Source organism: Arvicola amphibius, chromosome 15 (assembly GCF_903992535.2).
Source record: "Arvicola amphibius chromosome 15, mArvAmp1.2, whole genome shotgun sequence".
Classification (NCBI taxonomy): domain Eukaryota; kingdom Metazoa; phylum Chordata; class Mammalia; order Rodentia; family Cricetidae; genus Arvicola; species Arvicola amphibius.
In genome coordinates this window covers 49,863,770-49,880,387 of record NC_052061.1, presented here as the reverse complement: position 1 = coordinate 49,880,387, position 16,618 = coordinate 49,863,770, and the positions used below count along the sequence as shown (strand labels likewise).

Here is a 16,618-nt window from a genome sequence, read left to right as displayed (position 1 = left end):
CATGCATTCCAGGGCCGGATCCTCTTATTTGCAAGGCAAACACTTTACTCACTAGGATTTCCCCCTATATAACCCCATTAATAATCTTAACCTCTTAGTGTTCCTGATGCACTCAGAGTGATCTGAAGTCAGCACAGATATCAGCAGTACTAACACTTTAGAGAAGGAGGGAGCAGGGGACTGGGAGAGGTGTCTCAGAAGTTAAGAACTTTGCTCCTTTTGCAGAGATCCCAGGTGTGTGCCTAGCACCCACATGGCAGCTTACAGCCATCTGTAACTCCAGTTCCAGAAGATCCTGTGCCCTTTTTCTTAGCCCCCTTGTGCATCCTGCACACCTGCAGTGCACTTACACACATACAAGCAAAATATTCATAAACATAAAAAATAAATTTTATAAATGGTGGTGGTGGTCATGAATTAATGCAGAACAACAGTGTTAATTAGGGGTTAATGCAATTAAAGTTGTACATTTTAAAGCCCAGTTTTAATCAGGTCGTTGTGTTTTGCTGTGAAGGAGGAGGATGTGAGCATCGATGAGCTGAAGCTGGAGATCCTGTGCAGAGCCCTGCAGAGAGACGAGTAAGACCTTGCTGGGGCACAGTCCCAGGCAGGACTGCTCCCATCAGAGCTGTAGCTTGGTGCACAGTCGGGCTTATGTGCTTCTGGGTATTGCAGCATGCTTAGAACGTAGTGGCAGTTTCATTGGTAATCTTGCTGTTTTGTTTTGTTCTTTAAAATGGGGATTCTCTGTGTAGCCTTGGCTGTCCTGGCTGTCCTGGAACTCGCTCTGTAGACCAGGCTAGCCTCAAACTCACAGAGATCTGCCTGCCTCTGGCTCCTGAGTGCTAGGATTAAAGGCGTGCACCTCCACCTAGCTCTTTTGGGTTTTTGAGACAGGGTTTCTTTGTGTAGTCTTGGATGTCCTGGGACTCATTCTATAGACCAGGCTGGCCTTGAACTCACAAAGATCCTCCTTCCTCTGCCTCCTGAGTGCTGGCATTAAAGGTGTGTGCCACTACCACCTGGCTTTTATTTTATTTTTAAGATCTAGTTTATGTCTATGAATGTTTTGCTGAGTGCATGTGCAACACATGTGTGCCTGGTGCCCACAGAGGTCAGCAGGTGTTACCCCCAAATTAGAGTCACAGACGATCGGGAGCCGCCACATGGGTGTGATTTTTTGTTTTGTTTTGTTTTGTTTTTTTGTTTTTTGTTTTTCGAGACAGGGTTTCTCTGCAGTTTTTTTAGAGCCTGTCCTGGAACTAGCTCTTGTAGACCAGGCTGGCCTCGAACTCACAGAGATCCGCCTGCCTCTGCCTCCCGAGTGCTGGGATTAAAGGCGTGCGCCACCACCGCCCAGCATGGGTGTGATTTTTATTACAACTTGTCCTGGTTTAAAATCTTTTTTTGTGTGTGTGTGTGTGTGTGTGTGCACAGAGAGGCAGCAGCACACAGGTAGAGGTCAGAGAACAACGTTCCGGAATCAATTCTCTCCTTCCACCTACCTTTACCAGGTATCAAACATGGGTCATCAGACTTGCATGGCAAGTGTGTTTACCCACTGAGCCATCTTGTTAGCTCTTGTCCTAGCTTCTAGTTTGACTTTTAGGGTGCCTGTGCCTGTGTACCTTCAGCATCAGGAGGCAGTGCTGTGTGTTCAGGTCCACTCTTCTTCACCTTGTTGCTGTGCATTCATGTTCAGGAAAGAGAATTTGCTGAAAATTGTTTCTACTACTATGCTGAAACAGGCAGCCTTTCAGGATACTGACTGGGTTTGTTACTTGGAGCATTTTCTTCAGAAAGGCGCCTCACACGGGGTATCATGATACACACAATTCTAGCACCTGAGAGGCTGAAGCATGAGGGTCAAGAACTTAGGGCCAGCCGGCACTACATACTGCACTACATAGCAAAATGCTGTGCACCCCCCACTCCCACCCCCTGTGGGGTCAGGAAAGCCTTTTTAAAACTGTGTTGGTAGCCATGGCATGGCATCTGCTGCCAGTGTAGCTTAGGTCAAAACAGAGTTAGATGAGTCCCTATTTAAAGCCCATTATTTTGATAACTTGAAGCAGAATTGCAGAACTTGACACTCCATCCCTCGGCCATCAAGAGAAAACCACAGTAGCAAACAAAACCATTTGCTTCAGCTGCCAGGTTGATTCCATTTTCCTCATGATTTTCTCTTCCAGCTGGTCTAGTTCGGACGGCAAAGATGATCCAATCGAAGTCTCTAAAGACAGTGTGTTTGTGAAGATCTTGCAGAAACTTATAAAAGATGGTAAGTGGTTTATTAACTGTTAAAAATTAAATGCCGCAGCCCAGAGTGGTGGAGCATGTCTTTAATCCCAACTCAGGAGGCAGAGGCAGGCGGATCTCTGTGAGTCTGAAGCCAGCCTGGTCTGAAAAGGGAGTTCCAAGACTATGACACAGAGAAACCTTGTTTCCAGAAGGAACAAAAGAAGGAAGGAAGAACCGATGTTTGTTGGTTTTGGATATCATGGGAATTGGGTGTTGCCAACATTGGCATGGCACAGAGAGTCAGATGAAACAAGATCACACATGGATGAAGCTGGTTCTCAGTGCAGCTGCTTTTCTGCTCTGCACTGGGAGACCAGGGTTAAGGTGCAGTTCTCTACCCGATGACACAGACTCTGGTTGTAGCCCGAAAAGTCCCATGGCAGGCAGCTCACAACTGCCTGTAACTCCAGTTCCTTAGTAAACAGAACCCACTTCTGGCCTCCATAATCACCCGCACACACGGCACAAACACGGCACATGAAATAAAAGCGAGGGCTGCTGCGCTGGCTCAGCAGGTGAAGACACTTGATCACGCCTGAGGTCCTGAATTCAATCACCGTGACCCATATGGTGAAGGAGACAACCAACTCCCCAAAACTGTCATCTGACCTTCACACATACACACGCTAGAGAGGTGGTTCATCAGTTAAGAACGTTTGTTCAATTCCAGCGTCCACACAGTGACTCACAACTGTCTCTGACTCCAGTCCTAGGGAATCTGAAGTCCTCACCTTTGCAGGCACCAGACACATGTGGTAGACATTCGTACTCGCAAGCAAAACACTCATACACATAAAACAAATGCCTCAATAAATAATTTTTTAAAGAAGATTAATTTAAAAATTAAAAATTGGGGCTGGAGAGATGGCTAAACAGTTAAGAGTACTTGCTGTTCTTCCAGAGGAGCTGAGTTTGATTCCCACATGGTGGCTCACAACTGTTTGTAATTCCATTTCTAGGGAATAGGACACCTGACCTCAGAGGACACAGGGCACATATGCATACACAGACTTGCAAGCAGAATGCTCACATGCATAATTTTCTAAAAATGAAGTTGCAAGATAGATATGCACATCCATCTTAGACATTAAAACTATAATTTAGAAATAAAAATAAGAGAATGTTTTCTGCCTTGTACTTGAGCTTTCGGGTTCAAGGGATTCCCTCCCTCAGCCTCCTGTGTGCTGTGACGGGACAGGCGCCCCGGTTAAACTGACACCTTTACAGTCTTTTGGCTAGCTCTGTGACAGATTTCTGTTACCTTATTCTCCAAATAGGGCAACACAGAAATGACTGCTAGTTGAAAACGTCTGTATTGAAGGAATGTCTTGTGGTTTTTTTGAGACAGGGCTTCTCTGTGTAGCTCTGACTGTCCTGGAACTAGAACTAGCTATGTTACCAGGATGGCCTCAAACTCAGAGATCTGCCTACATCTATCTTCGAGTGCTGAGTGCTGGGATTAAAGGTGTCTTAAACTGTAGAAAATGAAAATTGCAGACTACAGACCTCACCTGGAGTGGCTGCTTTTCCCAGTCAAAGCCTGCAGGTGGCACTGAAGAGGCCATTGTCAGACAGAGGGCACCGTGACTGGGAGGAGGCTCCAGTGTGGCGCACCTTAGCTCAGTGGGCACCACCAGCCTCTTGTTCCCTGGGCAGTGACTGTGTCTTCTGTTTGCAGGCATCCAGCTCAGCGAATACTTGCCAGAGGTGAAGGACCTGCTTCAGGCAGAGCAGCTGGGAAACCTGAAATCCAACCCTTACTTTGAGTTTGTTCTAAAAGCAAATTATGAATATTATGTCCAGGGACAGATGTGACATTTGTAAAAATGGTTGTTTCTGAAATTTGTATAAATGTTTGCTTATAAAAATTTGAGTTTAGGGCTGGAGAGATGGCTCAGAGGTTAAGAGCGTTGCCTGCTCTTCCAAAGGTCCTGAGTTCAATTCCCAGCAACCACATGGTGGCTCACAACCATCTGTAATGAGGTCTGGTGCCCTCTTCTGGCCTGTAGGCATACACACAGACAGAATATTGTATACATAATAAATAAATATTTAAAAAAAAAATTTGAGTTTAAAAAAAAAACGAGGTTTTAATCAACTTGAAGTTTATATCTGTGGCAGCAAAGTTTTTGCATGCTTTATTTTGGGAGCTATAATACAAAATTGGGGCATAACCCTAATTTTCTTTCAGTTGTAAGATATTCTCATTTTCCACTTGAAGTCACCCTTGTATCTATGTGGCTGCCCTTTCTCCAGCCTTCCTTGGTCTAAGGAGGCAGGCAGTTTCTCTCTGGCCCTGTCTCCTTGTGTACAATATACCTGTTCTAAGGATTGGTTTTTCTTTTCTCTTTCTTTCTTTTTTTAATTGATTTTTATTGAACTCTACATTTTTCTCTGCTCCCCTCCCTGCCTCTCCCCTCCCCTTCAACCCTCTCCCAAGGTCCCCATGTTCTCAATTTACTCCGGAGATCTTGTATTTTTCTACTTCCCATGTAGATTAGATCTACGTATGTCTCTCTTAGGGTCCTCGTTGTTGCCTAGGTTCTCTGGGATTGTGATTTGTAGGCTGGTTTTCTTTGCTTTATGTTTTAAAACCGTTGATGAGTGAGTACATGTGATAATGGTCTTTCTGGGTCTGGGCTACCTCACTCAAAATGATGCTTTCTAGCTCCATTTGCCTGCTAATTTCAGACTCATTTTTTTCTGCTGTATAGTACTCCATTGTGTAAATGTACCACATTTTCCTTATCCATTGTTCAGTCGAGGGACATTTAGGTTGTTTCCAAGTTCTGTGTCAAAAATCAGGTGTTCGAAAGTGTGTGGATTATATATCCGGGTCTTCCATTCAGTTCCATTGGTCCTCCTGTCTGTTTTTATGCCAATACCAGGCTGTTTTCAGTACTATGGCTCTGTAGTAGAATTTGAAGTGAGGGATTGTGATGCCTCCAGAAGTTCTTTTATTGTACAGGATTGTTTTGGCTATTCTAGGTTTTTTGCTTTTCAATATGAAGTTGAGTACCGTTCTTTTGAGGTCTGTGAAGAATTTTGCTGGGATTTTGATGGGCATTGCATTGAATCTGTAGGTTGCTTTTGGTACAATTGCTATTTTTACTATATTAATTCTGCCTACCACAAAGAATGGAAGATCTTTCCACTTTCTGGTGTCTTCTTCAATTTCTTTCTTCAAAGTTTTAAAGCTCTTGTCATACAGGTCTTCCACTTGTTTGGCTAGAGTTACTCCGAGATATTTATGCTATCTGTGGCTGTTGTGAAGGGTGTTGATTCTCTGATTTCTTTCTCAGCCCTTTTATCATCTGTGCACAGGAGGGCTACTGATTTTTTTTTTTTTTAGTTAATCTTGTATCCTGCTACATTGCTGAAAGTGTTTATGAGTTGTAGAAGTTCCTTGGTAGAACTTTTGGGGTCGCTCATATAAACTGTCATATCATCAGCAAATAGTGAGAATTTGACTTCTTTTCCGGTTTGTATCCACTTGATCTCCTTTTGGTGTCTTATTGCTCTAGCTAGGATCTCAAGAACTATATTGAATAGATATGGAGAGAGTAGACAACCTTGTTTTTTCAGTGGGATTGCTGTGAGTTTCTCTCCATTTAACATGTTGGCTATTGGCTTGCTGTATATTGCCTTTATTATGTTTTGGTATGTTCCTAGTAGCTCTGCTTTCTCTGAGACCTTTATCATGAAGGGATGTTGTATTTTGTTGAAAGCTTTTTCAGCATCTAATGAGATGATAATGTGGTTTTTGTTTTTCATTTTGTTTTATGGTGGATTACGTTGACAGATTTTTTTTATTTTGAACCATCCCTGTATCTCTGGGATGAAGCCAACTTGATCATAATGGATGATGGTTCTGATGTGTTCTTGGATTTGATTTGCCAGTGTTTTATTTAGTATTTTTGCATCAGTGTTCATGAGTGAGATTGATCTGTAATTGTCTTTCTTAGTATTGTCTTTCTGTGGTTTGGGTATCAGGGTAATTGTAGCCTCATAAAAAGAGTTTGGCAGGGGCTAGAGAGATGGCTCAGAGGTTAAGAGCATTGCCTGCTCTTTCAAAGGTCCTGAGTTCAATTCCCAGCAACCACATGGTGGCTCACAACCATCTGTAATGAGGTCTGGTGCCCTCTTCTGGCCTTCAGGCGTACACACAGACAGAATATTGTATACATAATAAATAAATATTTAAAAAAAAGAGTTTGGCAATGTTCCTTCTGTTTCTATTGTGTGGAATAATTTGAGGAGTATTGGTATTAGTTCTTCTTTGAAAATCTTGTAGAATTTGAGCTGAAACCATCTGGGCCTTGGCCTTTTTTGGTTGGGAGACTTTTGATGACTGTTTCTATTTCTTCAGTTATAGGTCTGTTTAATTTGCTTATCTGGTCTTGATTTAATTTTGGTAAGTGATATTTATCCAGAAAGTTGTCCGTTTCCTTTAAGCTTTCCAATTTTGTGGAGTATAGGTTTTTGAATTATGACATAATGATTCTCAGGATTTCCTCCATGTCTGCTGTTATATCCCCTTTTTTATTTCTGATTTTGTTAATTTGGATATTCTCTCTGCCTTTTGGTTAGTTTGAGTAAAGGTCTGTCTGTTGGTTTTCTCAAAGAACCAACTCTTTGTCTCATTGATTCTTTGTATTGTTTTCTTTGTTTCTATTTTGCTGATTTCATCTCTCAATTTGATTGTTTCCTGTGGTCTAGTTCTCTTGGGTGAGTTTTCTTTTTCTTTTTATTCAGTCTATTTGGTGTTCTGTATGCTTCTTGTATCTTCATAGGCATATCTTTCTTTAGGTTGGGAAAGTTTTCTTCTATGATTTTGTTAAATATATTTTCTGTGCTTTTGAGTTGAACAACTTCTTCTATACCTGTTATTCTTAAGTTTGGTCTTTTCATGATGTCCCATATTTCCTAGATATTTTGGGTTAAGCTTTTGTTAGATTTAATGTTTTCTTTGACTGATGAGTCTATTCCCTCTATTATAACTTCAGTGCTTGAGATTCTCTCTTCCATCTCTTGTAATCTGCTGTTCATGCTTGTATTTGTGGTTCCTGATCGTTTTCTCATTTCTGTTTCTATAATTCCCTCAGCTTATGTTTTCTTTATTATCTCTATTTCAGTTTTCAAGTCTTAGGTAGTTTTTTTTTTTCATATATTTGATTGCTTTTTCTTGGTTTTCTTTAAGGGATTTGCTGATGTCTTCTAATTTTTTTGTTTGTCTTTTCCTCCATTTCTTTGAGGGAATTTCTCATTTCCTCTTTAAGAGTCTCAAACATTCTCCTGAAGTTATTTTTTAGGTCATTTTCTTCTGCTTCATCTATATTTGGTTGTTCAGTCTTACTGTTGTAGGGTCTCTAGATTTTACTGGTGTTGTGTTGCTCTTGTGGTGTTGCATGTGTTCTTACCTTGTCTACTAATCTTTTCCTCTAATTGGTGTGATTGGGGCTGTCTGTGACTCTGGTTATTAATATTCTAGGTGCCAGTGGATCCAAGGCTCGGATGGTTGTTCCTCGTGGTACAGTCAATGCCACGGTTCTAGTTACCCTGTTGGTCACTCCTTGTTCCTGGAGGTCATTCAGTGCTTCTGGGGTTTGCTCTGCTCCCGTGGATTTTGGTTTCTCAGGCCTGCACTGTCTAGGTTGGCAGCTCAGACCTGTTTTTGTAAATGTCCTTGGTCTGGATCTGTTCCTGCTGAGGTCCCTGGCTTGGGGTTGGTCCTGCAAAGGTCTCTGGCTCTGGTCTTCTTCCTCAGAGGTCCCAGACTCGGGTGCTCCCAGACTCATAGAGGACCTGTCTCAGGCCTACTCCCCCAGAGGTCCCAGACTCATGCCTGGACCTGCAGAGGTTTCTGGTTCCTGCCTATTCCCTCAGAGGTCCCAGACTCACTCGTAGGCCCCCAGACATCTTGGCTCAGGTCTAGTTCCTCAGAGGTCCCAGACTCATGCCCAGACCCTTAGGGGTCCTGGCTTAGGTCTACTCCCTCAAAGGTCCCAGATTCATGCCTGGACCCAGAGTGGTCTCTGACTCTGACCCATTTGCTCAACACCCTGAGCTCCTGTGGAGGTCTCAGGTCTGCTCCGGCCCAGGTCGCTGGCTCAGTCTTGCTCTTGTGGAGTTTGCTGCCTCAGGCCCTCTATGCCCCAGGTCACCGACTCAGTCCTGCTCCTGTTGAGTTCAGCCATCCCAGGCCTGCTCTCCTGTTCCAAGGATTGTAGGATTGAGTCAAGTTTGGTGACACACACCTATAATTCCAACACCAGAGCCTGAGACAGAAGATACTAAGTTCAAAGCCAGCTGGCCAGCAAAGCAAGATCTTGTCTTAAGAAACAAAACAGATTGCCTCCCCTGCCCCTAATTGGTTATCTAATACCAGCCCTTAAATAATACACATAGAAGTGATATTGCGTGGACGGACCAGGTTGTGTTTATATATTTAGGTCAGCAGTTAAAAGAGACCGTGAATTTGAGAGCAGGGGACAGGGAGTAATATGAGGTGTTAGAGGGGCATGGGAAGGGGGAAATAATTTAATTATATTTTGATTTAAAATATTAAGGAAAGCCATGTTTTTAAAGATTGCCCTAATCGGTCTCTGGAGTCACTGTGGCTCTGGGTGTGGTGCACTGAGAAGTCTCTGGAATGCTGATATCTTTAGGTTAGAGCCAGAGCTAAGTACCTGCTTAGCAAAGTGGATGTCAGATTTTACTGATTTACTATGTGACTGAGAAACAAAACAGTGGGTCTTAACTCATGAGAGTTGATAGGTGGTCACTCATTGAGAATGTTTTTCACTTTCTACATTGATTAAAACAAACAGACACATTACAATAGGGTCTGGATGATCTAAATCCTAAATCCTGGGATTAAAGGACACCACAACCATCAGTAATGGATGAGTCGGGGGGGGGGGGGGGCTGGAGAGATGGCTCAGTGGTTAAGAGCATTGCCTGCTCTTCCAAAGGTCCTGAGTTCACAACCATCTGTAATGAGGTCTGGTGCCCTCTTCTGGCCTGCAGACATACACACAGACAGAATATTGTATGCATAATAAATATTTTAAAAAAATAATGGCTGAGTCTTCATGCAGGTGTCTCAGGAAGATATGTGTGGCTTTCTGCGCCGTCACTGCTACCAGACGCATTGCCTGTGATCTCAGCATTGACTCGGTGAGCCTGAGTCGGCAGTTCCCTCCATGTTCGGTCCTTTTACAAACTGAAATGCCGAGGCCAGTTTACCCATAGATGTTGTTCTATAAGCCCCAGTAAGAAGCCCTGGCAGCCTGTATGAGCCCTAGAGGCAGACTCACTGTTTCATTCTCTTGGCTGGCTACTGCGGGAAAGGCCAGAAATCTCCTTCAGATTCATGGTCCCATATTCTTGAGTGTTTCCAGGCTAACTACAGCCTCCTCCACCCACTCCCATTCTGTCCTCACAATGACTATATATTCATGTATAAAAAGTCCACATATGACCTAGTGGCACATGCCTTTAATCCTAGCTCTTGGGAGGCAGAACTAGGTGGATCTGAATTTGAGACCAGCCTAGTGTACATAGAGAGCTCTAAGCCAGCCACTGCTATATAGTGAGACTCCGTCTCAAGATGACAAGAACCTACATATTAAACACCATATGTACTAAAAAGTATATATCGGGGCTGGAGAGATGGCTCAGTGGTTAAGAGCACTGACTGCTCTTCCAGAGGACCCGGGTTCAATTCCCAGCACCCACGTGGCAGCTCACAACTGTCTGAAGATCCAGTTGCAGGGGATCTGACACCTTCACACCAGTGCACATAAAATAAGGTTAAATAAACCATACAAAATATTTTTAAAAAATAAAAAGTATACATATATATTGTATGTTTACATCATATGTTATACAATATGGATATGTGTTATCTATTTTTCACAGTATATACATACATATAATTTCTACATATATGTGTGTTTTATACAATATATACATATATATAACAAACATTTTAAAATTGTTTTTATTGAGCTATATATTTTTCTCCCCTCCTTTCCTCTCCCCTTCTGCCCTCCCCCATGATCCCTATGCTCCCAATTTACTCAGGAGATCTTATCTTTTTCTACTTTCCATGTTGATTAGATCCATGCATGTCTCTTTTAAGGTCCTCTTTGTTGTCTAGGTTCTCTGGGATTGTAAATTGTAAGCTGCTTTTTCTTTGCTTTATGTCTAAAAGCCACTTATGAGTGAGTAACAAGCTTCTTCTAAGATAAGATCTGGTATGCAGTTCTGGCTAGCCTCAGACTCTCGGGCGGCGGCCTCCCAGGTGCTGGGAGTGCAAGTGTGCACCATTAGCCCTGGCCAGAACATTTTTTTAAAGGCATGTCACTTTTTCTTCATGTGAAGAAAATACACACAAGCAACTGTTTAACCAGAAAGCCTTGGGTTCTTGTTTCGGTGGGCCTGGTGTGCCGGAGCACCTTTTGTTTCTTAACGAGGTGTGGTGGGTACTTTGCTCACCGCGACTCTGTTCTCAGCAAAGCCTTGCCAAAAGTTTTTCCTCACCTGCTAGGTCTAGGTCCCTTGTACAGATCCGCATTTTGATGTACATAGGGGCCAGTTTCTGGGGCCAGCATACGGTTCAGCCGGCCAGCACAGCAAACCTGGCAGCCTGAGCTCAGCCCCCAGAATCTACGTGAAGGTGGAAGGAGAGAACCAGCTCTGCAGAACTATCCTCTGGCCTCTCATGTGCACCTCCGTGGGGCTCTGGTTCCAGGCTGCAAAGGTAGAAGAGTGGAGCTGCCCTGGCTGCTGCCTTTGCAGTGTTGCCTGCTCTCTGTCCGTTTGCCTCTTGGTGGTGTGAGATGGGAAGGGGCAAAGTGGAGAAAAGCCTGAACGTACAGCCCTGCCTACAAGCATCCGGGAGGCCAGCAGGAAGATGGTGAGTTTGAAACTAGCCAGGATTCCAGAGAGAGCCCTTGTGAGGCAAGGAAGGGGCGGTGCCGCTGAGGTCAGAGTGCATCTGCCCCACGCACCTGCCCGCTGCTGTGCCAGGTGTGGTGCGGTGGGTTTCCTGGGTTTGCAGGCACTTGGTCAAGGTCGACTCTGGATGTGCTGATGTCGTGCTGAGCAGAGAAGACTTTGTAGTGGGATAAGCAAGAGTCACAGTGAGCAGGCTTGCTGGAATCTGGGGCAGTACTTCCAGCCCAGCCCCTCTGATGTCCAGGAATGGCATCAGAACATTCTCCCTATGCTCAGAGCCCAATAAACGACTCCCCAAAGCTGGACACACTGTGCCTTTGCTGCGTGTTTCTTTCTAATAGTTCTGTTGCCCCAGCATGGAGTAAAGACAAAGCCACAGCTAATAGTGACCCTGTTAGGCTGTGCAGCCCACAGTTTAGGGGGAGCTGTGGGGGAGTCTGGAGGAAGCTCCGCGGGCCTCTGTCCTCAGAGCATCTGCACCTGTCCCAGCTGCTGAGCTGGTCTCCACTCCAAATGTGAACAGCTATTTTAGGATCGCTCGAGCCATCAGAAAAGTGAGCGGCTCCATGGTGGCTTGGCTCCGACGCACCCCCAAAATATGTGGTTGGCTACATAGCACTTTCTTAGGCTTTCTGTTCCTCCCTGACCAAATTGAGACAGGCGCCACAAGACGAACAACCTCTACTCATCCCCACCCCACCTTCCATAAGTAGCTCCTAGAAACCCCAAGGCAGATCCTCATCTATCGGCGGTATAAATAGAACCCACCCAGGCCTGGCAGGTGGTGGCTCCAAGGTGGATGGGAAGCAGCCGGGTTGACAGGCATCATCCTCTAAATATAAAGATGAGTCTGCCTGGGAGAAGGCACTCCTGGGCTCCCGTGTAAGGTCTTGGTGCCCCTTAGGATATCCGTCACCAACTCTCTCCCTTCTTTCAGACCCAGGGGAGGGACACAATGCCACCAAAGGGGTATCACCTCCTCAACCCAGTCAACTAAATGAGAGTTCTGGAGTTAGGGACCCACACACACTCTGGCCCCTCTATTCCTTCCGCGAGAACACTGCAGAATATAGGGGACAGCTCTAGTGCCCTGGTCTCACATGCCGTGTGCCAGGGCCACATAACCCCCATGCCTCCTCTCGCTGCCACCTCCCCCCCTCTCCAACAGTTGTCTGCCCTGTGACAGCTGCATGCCCTACACTGACTGACAATCTGTGGGGGCGGGGGGTGTTTCTGGGGAGGAGGATGTGGGTCCGATCTCTGACTTGGGGGCCCTTGAAGTGGGAAGGAAAATGGAATTCAAATGTGGGGCTCATTTTTCCATCCCTATCTGGAGCCTGTGACCCCTCCCAGCTCACCTGACCACAGGGCTCCCTCCCTCCCTTGGGCTTAAGCATCAGGGCTTGGTAGCCTGAGTTAACCCATACATGGGGTATAACATGTCAGGTCAGGAATTCGGTACCTTCTCAGCGGCTCGTGTGCCCAGGGTGGGCAGAGCTGGGGGGACCTTTGAAACAGGTATAGTTTGGGAAATGAAGACCAGTCATCTGCAAAAACAGTGACCTTTGGCCCAGCCCATCTCTGCAGTGAGCATTGGAGGCAGTTGGGAGGGGCGGACAGCTGGGGATACTCTCCATATATGGCCCGGTCCGGTCCTAGCTACCTGGGCCAGGGCCAGTCCTCTCCTTCTTTGGTCAGTGCAGAAGCCCCGGGCGGGGACCTAGGCTGAGAACCAGCCGAAGGAAGGACTCTAGTGCCCGACACCCAAATATGGCTTGGGAAGGGCAGCAACATTCCTTCGGGGCGGTGTGGTGAGAGCTCCAAGGACTATATAAAACCTGAGCTAAGGAACAGACGGCCACACGGACGTGAAGCCTCACATCCCACCCTCGGCACCCAGGGCCAGAGTCAGAGCAGCAGGTAGGGTGGAGGTGGGGAGGGCCACCCGGAGGACCTCGCAGAGCAAGCTCATTAGCCTTGGGCCTGTAGCTAGCGCTGCACTCTGCCCTAGAGGCAGGCAGTTTAAAGAGGAAATTTGGCTCTGCAAATTTCTCCAAACTCATCTGCAGTCCATTTGAGCTGTTGACTTGGCATTTAGGATATGCCTGAGCTCTGAGAGCTACCCACCACCATCCCCATATTCTCTGCTCCCCCTCACTGAGGACTAAATCTAGGTCCTCTTGCAAGTGAGCAAGCCAGTGCTCTCCTACTGAGCCACACACCAGCCCCTGGCTGGTTGAAATATCTTTTTTTTTTTTTTTTTTTTTTTTTTTTTTTAATGAGAGAGGGTTTCTTTGTAGCTTTGAAACCTATCCTGGCACTAGCTCTATAGACCAGGCTGGCCTCGAACTCACAGAGACCCGCCTGCCTCTGCCTCCCTAGTGCTGGGATTAAAGGTGTGCGCCACTGCAGCCCGGCTGGTTGAAATATCTTTCATCCCCTCCTTCCTTCTCTCCCTTTCCATGCTGGGACCAAATCTGAGCCCTCTCCCATGGAGCTACTGGCCCTGGTTGACTGATTTGAAAATGTGTTTGGAGATTCAGCCTGTCTTAGCCGTGGGGCAACTTCCTCAGCCCAGGGCTTTTTTTCTTTTTTCTTTTCTTTTCTTTTCTTTTCTTTTCTTTTCTTTTTTTTTTTCTCGAGACAGGGTTTTGCGGAAGCTTTAGAGCCTGTCCTGGAACTCGCTCTTGTAGACCACCAGGTCTACCTCCCAGGTGCGAGTGCTACCACTGCCCGGCTAGCCCAAGGCTTTTCCTAAAGTCAGCAAGGCCAAGCTAATCGCTGGAATAGGAGACAGATGGAAGTGTCCTTTCTGAGTTTGGGATGTTGTGGGTGTTCAAACAGGCAACTTCTCCCTAGTTAGGACAGTAGTCCCCTTCCCTGGGCAGCATCCTTCACCGTCTCACAGGACAGGCAGGTGGGCAGCGGAACTTAATGCCTCCTTCACGGATCATTGGGAAGCAGAGAGTATAGCATTAGTGCCAGCAGTAGGGTAAGGCTAGGGGGTCTTGGGTCTCCAGAGGATGTCCGCTGCATCCCTAGTTGGAGGATTTAGTGTGGTCCGCAGACTGCCTCCCTTAGCACAAAAGCACAGCCTTGAGCTGGGATAGCATCCTCTGGTCTTCGGCAAGGGGCCGGTGGAAAGGAGCCTCTGGATCTCCAGAGGGAAGGTGGGTTGGGTGGGAGCTTCACCCTAAGCCACGCCACCTGCGCACTAATGCTCAACACCGCTATGGCCTTATCCTTGCAGAAACTAGACACCATGTGCGACGAAGACGAGACCACCGCCCTCGTGTGTGACAACGGCTCTGGCCTGGTGAAAGCCGGCTTTGCCGGGGATGACGCCCCCAGGGCTGTGTTCCCATCCATTGTGGGCCGCCCCCGACACCAGGTCAGTCTGCTGCCAGGGAAAGGTAGGTTCACTGAGTACAGCCCATGCTTCCCCCCATCTGTAGTAACAAGTGTCTGATGTCTCCACCTACAGGGTGTCATGGTGGGTATGGGTCAGAAGGACTCCTACGTGGGCGATGAGGCCCAGAGCAAGCGAGGTATCCTGACCCTGAAGTACCCCATCGAGCATGGCATCATCACCAACTGGGACGACATGGAGAAGATCTGGCACCACACCTTCTACAATGAGCTTCGCGTGGCCCCTGAGGAGCACCCGACCCTGCTCACCGAGGCCCCCTTGAACCCCAAAGCTAACCGCGAGAAGATGACCCAAATCATGTTTGAGACCTTCAACGTGCCTGCCATGTATGTGGCCATTCAGGCGGTGCTGTCCCTCTACGCCTCCGGCCGTACCACCGGTAAGTGTTCCAACATCCCAGCCCGCCTTCTTAGTTCTGTGCCCTGCACCGTCCCCATCCAATCCCTGGTGTTCCCTGCCCTCTCCCAGAGCTGTTACGTCCCTGCTCTTCCTGCGGTCCCTTCCGCTCACGCACTGCCCCTCCCCTGCAGGCATTGTGTTGGATTCTGGGGACGGTGTCACCCACAATGTGCCCATCTATGAGGGCTATGCCCTGCCACACGCCATCATGCGTCTGGATCTGGCCGGACGTGACCTTACTGACTACCTGATGAAGATTCTCACCGAGCGTGGCTATTCCTTCGTGACCACAGGTGCGTGCTTTCAATTCCCGCGGAGGGCGGGCCGCTGAGGGCGAGCATGCGCCCCAGGCCTTGTCCTGAGACCTCCCTATTGCTTCTGCCCCTACAGCTGAGCGTGAGATCGTGCGCGACATCAAAGAGAAGCTGTGTTATGTGGCCCTGGACTTCGAGAATGAGATGGCCACCGCTGCCTCCTCCTCCTCCCTGGAGAAGAGCTACGAGCTGCCCGACGGGCAGGTCATCACCATTGGCAATGAGCGTTTCCGTTGCCCGGAGACGCTTTTCCAGCCCTCCTTCATCGGTGAGCCGCCCGTTAGGCTGGTGTACCGGGATCTGTCTCCCTCCGCCCACGCCTCAGCGTACCGGGTCTCGACCCGGTGCCCTTAGTCCCCTGACTCTGTGGTTGCTCACACTGCCTCTTCCCGGGCACCAGGCATGGAATCCGCGGGGATCCATGAGACCACCTACAACAGCATTATGAAGTGCGACATTGACATCAGGAAGGACCTGTACGCTAACAACGTCATGTCAGGAGGTACCACCATGTACCCTGGTATCGCTGACCGCATGCAGAAGGAAATCACAGCTCTGGCTCCCAGCACCATGAAGATCAAGGTGGGTGACGTGGCTGGTGTGGGCGGAAACCCGGGGGCTGTGGGAACACGCAGTCACCTGATTCTCCTGTCTTACAGATCATCGCCCCCCCTGAGCGTAAGTACTCAGTGTGGATCGGCGGCTCCATCCTGGCCTCGCTGTCCACCTTCCAGCAGATGTGGATCACCAAGCAGGAGTACGACGAGGCCGGCCCATCCATTGTGCACCGCAAATGCTTCTAGGCGTCCCCTCATCTGTGTACACTCTCTCTCCTCAGGACGACAGTCGTGCTGCGGTTGCAGGGCGGCCCCATCCTCCGCCAGGGCTCCGTCGCCGCCACTGTGGCCAGCACCTGTTTTTGACCTGTACATAGATTGACTCGTTTTACCTCGTTTTGTTATTTTTCAAACAAAACCCTGTGAACGGAAATGGAAAACTTGAAGCATTAAAGCCAGCCATTCTGTTTTGCTGCAATAAAGCCTGTGTTGTCTTTATTTAGGGTGGGGGTGGCGGGAGAAAGACCCACAGCCTGTCATTTTTCAAAGAGCTCCAACGGGGTGCGCTCTTTAGGAAACAGAGTTAGGAAGTTAGGTCTTCGAACCCTTCTGGACCATAGCCACTACCCCCTCCCCCATAGGGGGCTGGAGAG

The 16,618-nt window shown here is 47.4% G+C and overlaps 2 protein-coding genes across 3 annotated transcripts in view; both read left to right on the top strand.

Annotated features, from left to right (window-relative positions):
• Positions 1-4,179, top strand: part of Nup133 (nucleoporin 133) — a 40,405-nt gene extending 36,226 nt beyond the window's left edge. Inside the window, exons 24-26 of the mRNA XM_038313341.1 lie at positions 515-579; positions 2,193-2,281; positions 3,980-4,179. Coding sequence (XP_038169269.1) covers positions 515-579; positions 2,193-2,281; positions 3,980-4,116 — 291 coding nt within the window. The 3' untranslated portion in view covers positions 4,117-4,179. The remainder of the gene's footprint in view (positions 1-514; positions 580-2,192; positions 2,282-3,979) is intronic.
• A 10,333-nt stretch (positions 4,180-14,512) lies between these two features.
• Positions 14,513-16,211, top strand: Acta1 (actin alpha 1, skeletal muscle). Of its 2 annotated transcripts, none has more exons than XM_038312611.1 (6): positions 14,513-14,656; positions 14,750-15,074; positions 15,226-15,387; positions 15,485-15,676; positions 15,809-15,990; positions 16,068-16,211. In XM_038312611.1, the coding sequence occupies exons 1-6, from the start codon at positions 14,528-14,530 to the stop codon at positions 16,209-16,211; spliced, it is 1,134 nt and encodes a 377-aa protein (XP_038168539.1). In that variant the 5' UTR covers positions 14,513-14,527. The 2 variants fall into 2 exon arrangements, with proteins under 2 accessions (XP_038168539.1, XP_038168537.1); XM_038312609.1 differs by having other exon boundaries at positions 14,528-14,656; positions 14,879-15,074.
• Positions 16,212-16,618: the final 407 nt, after the last annotated feature.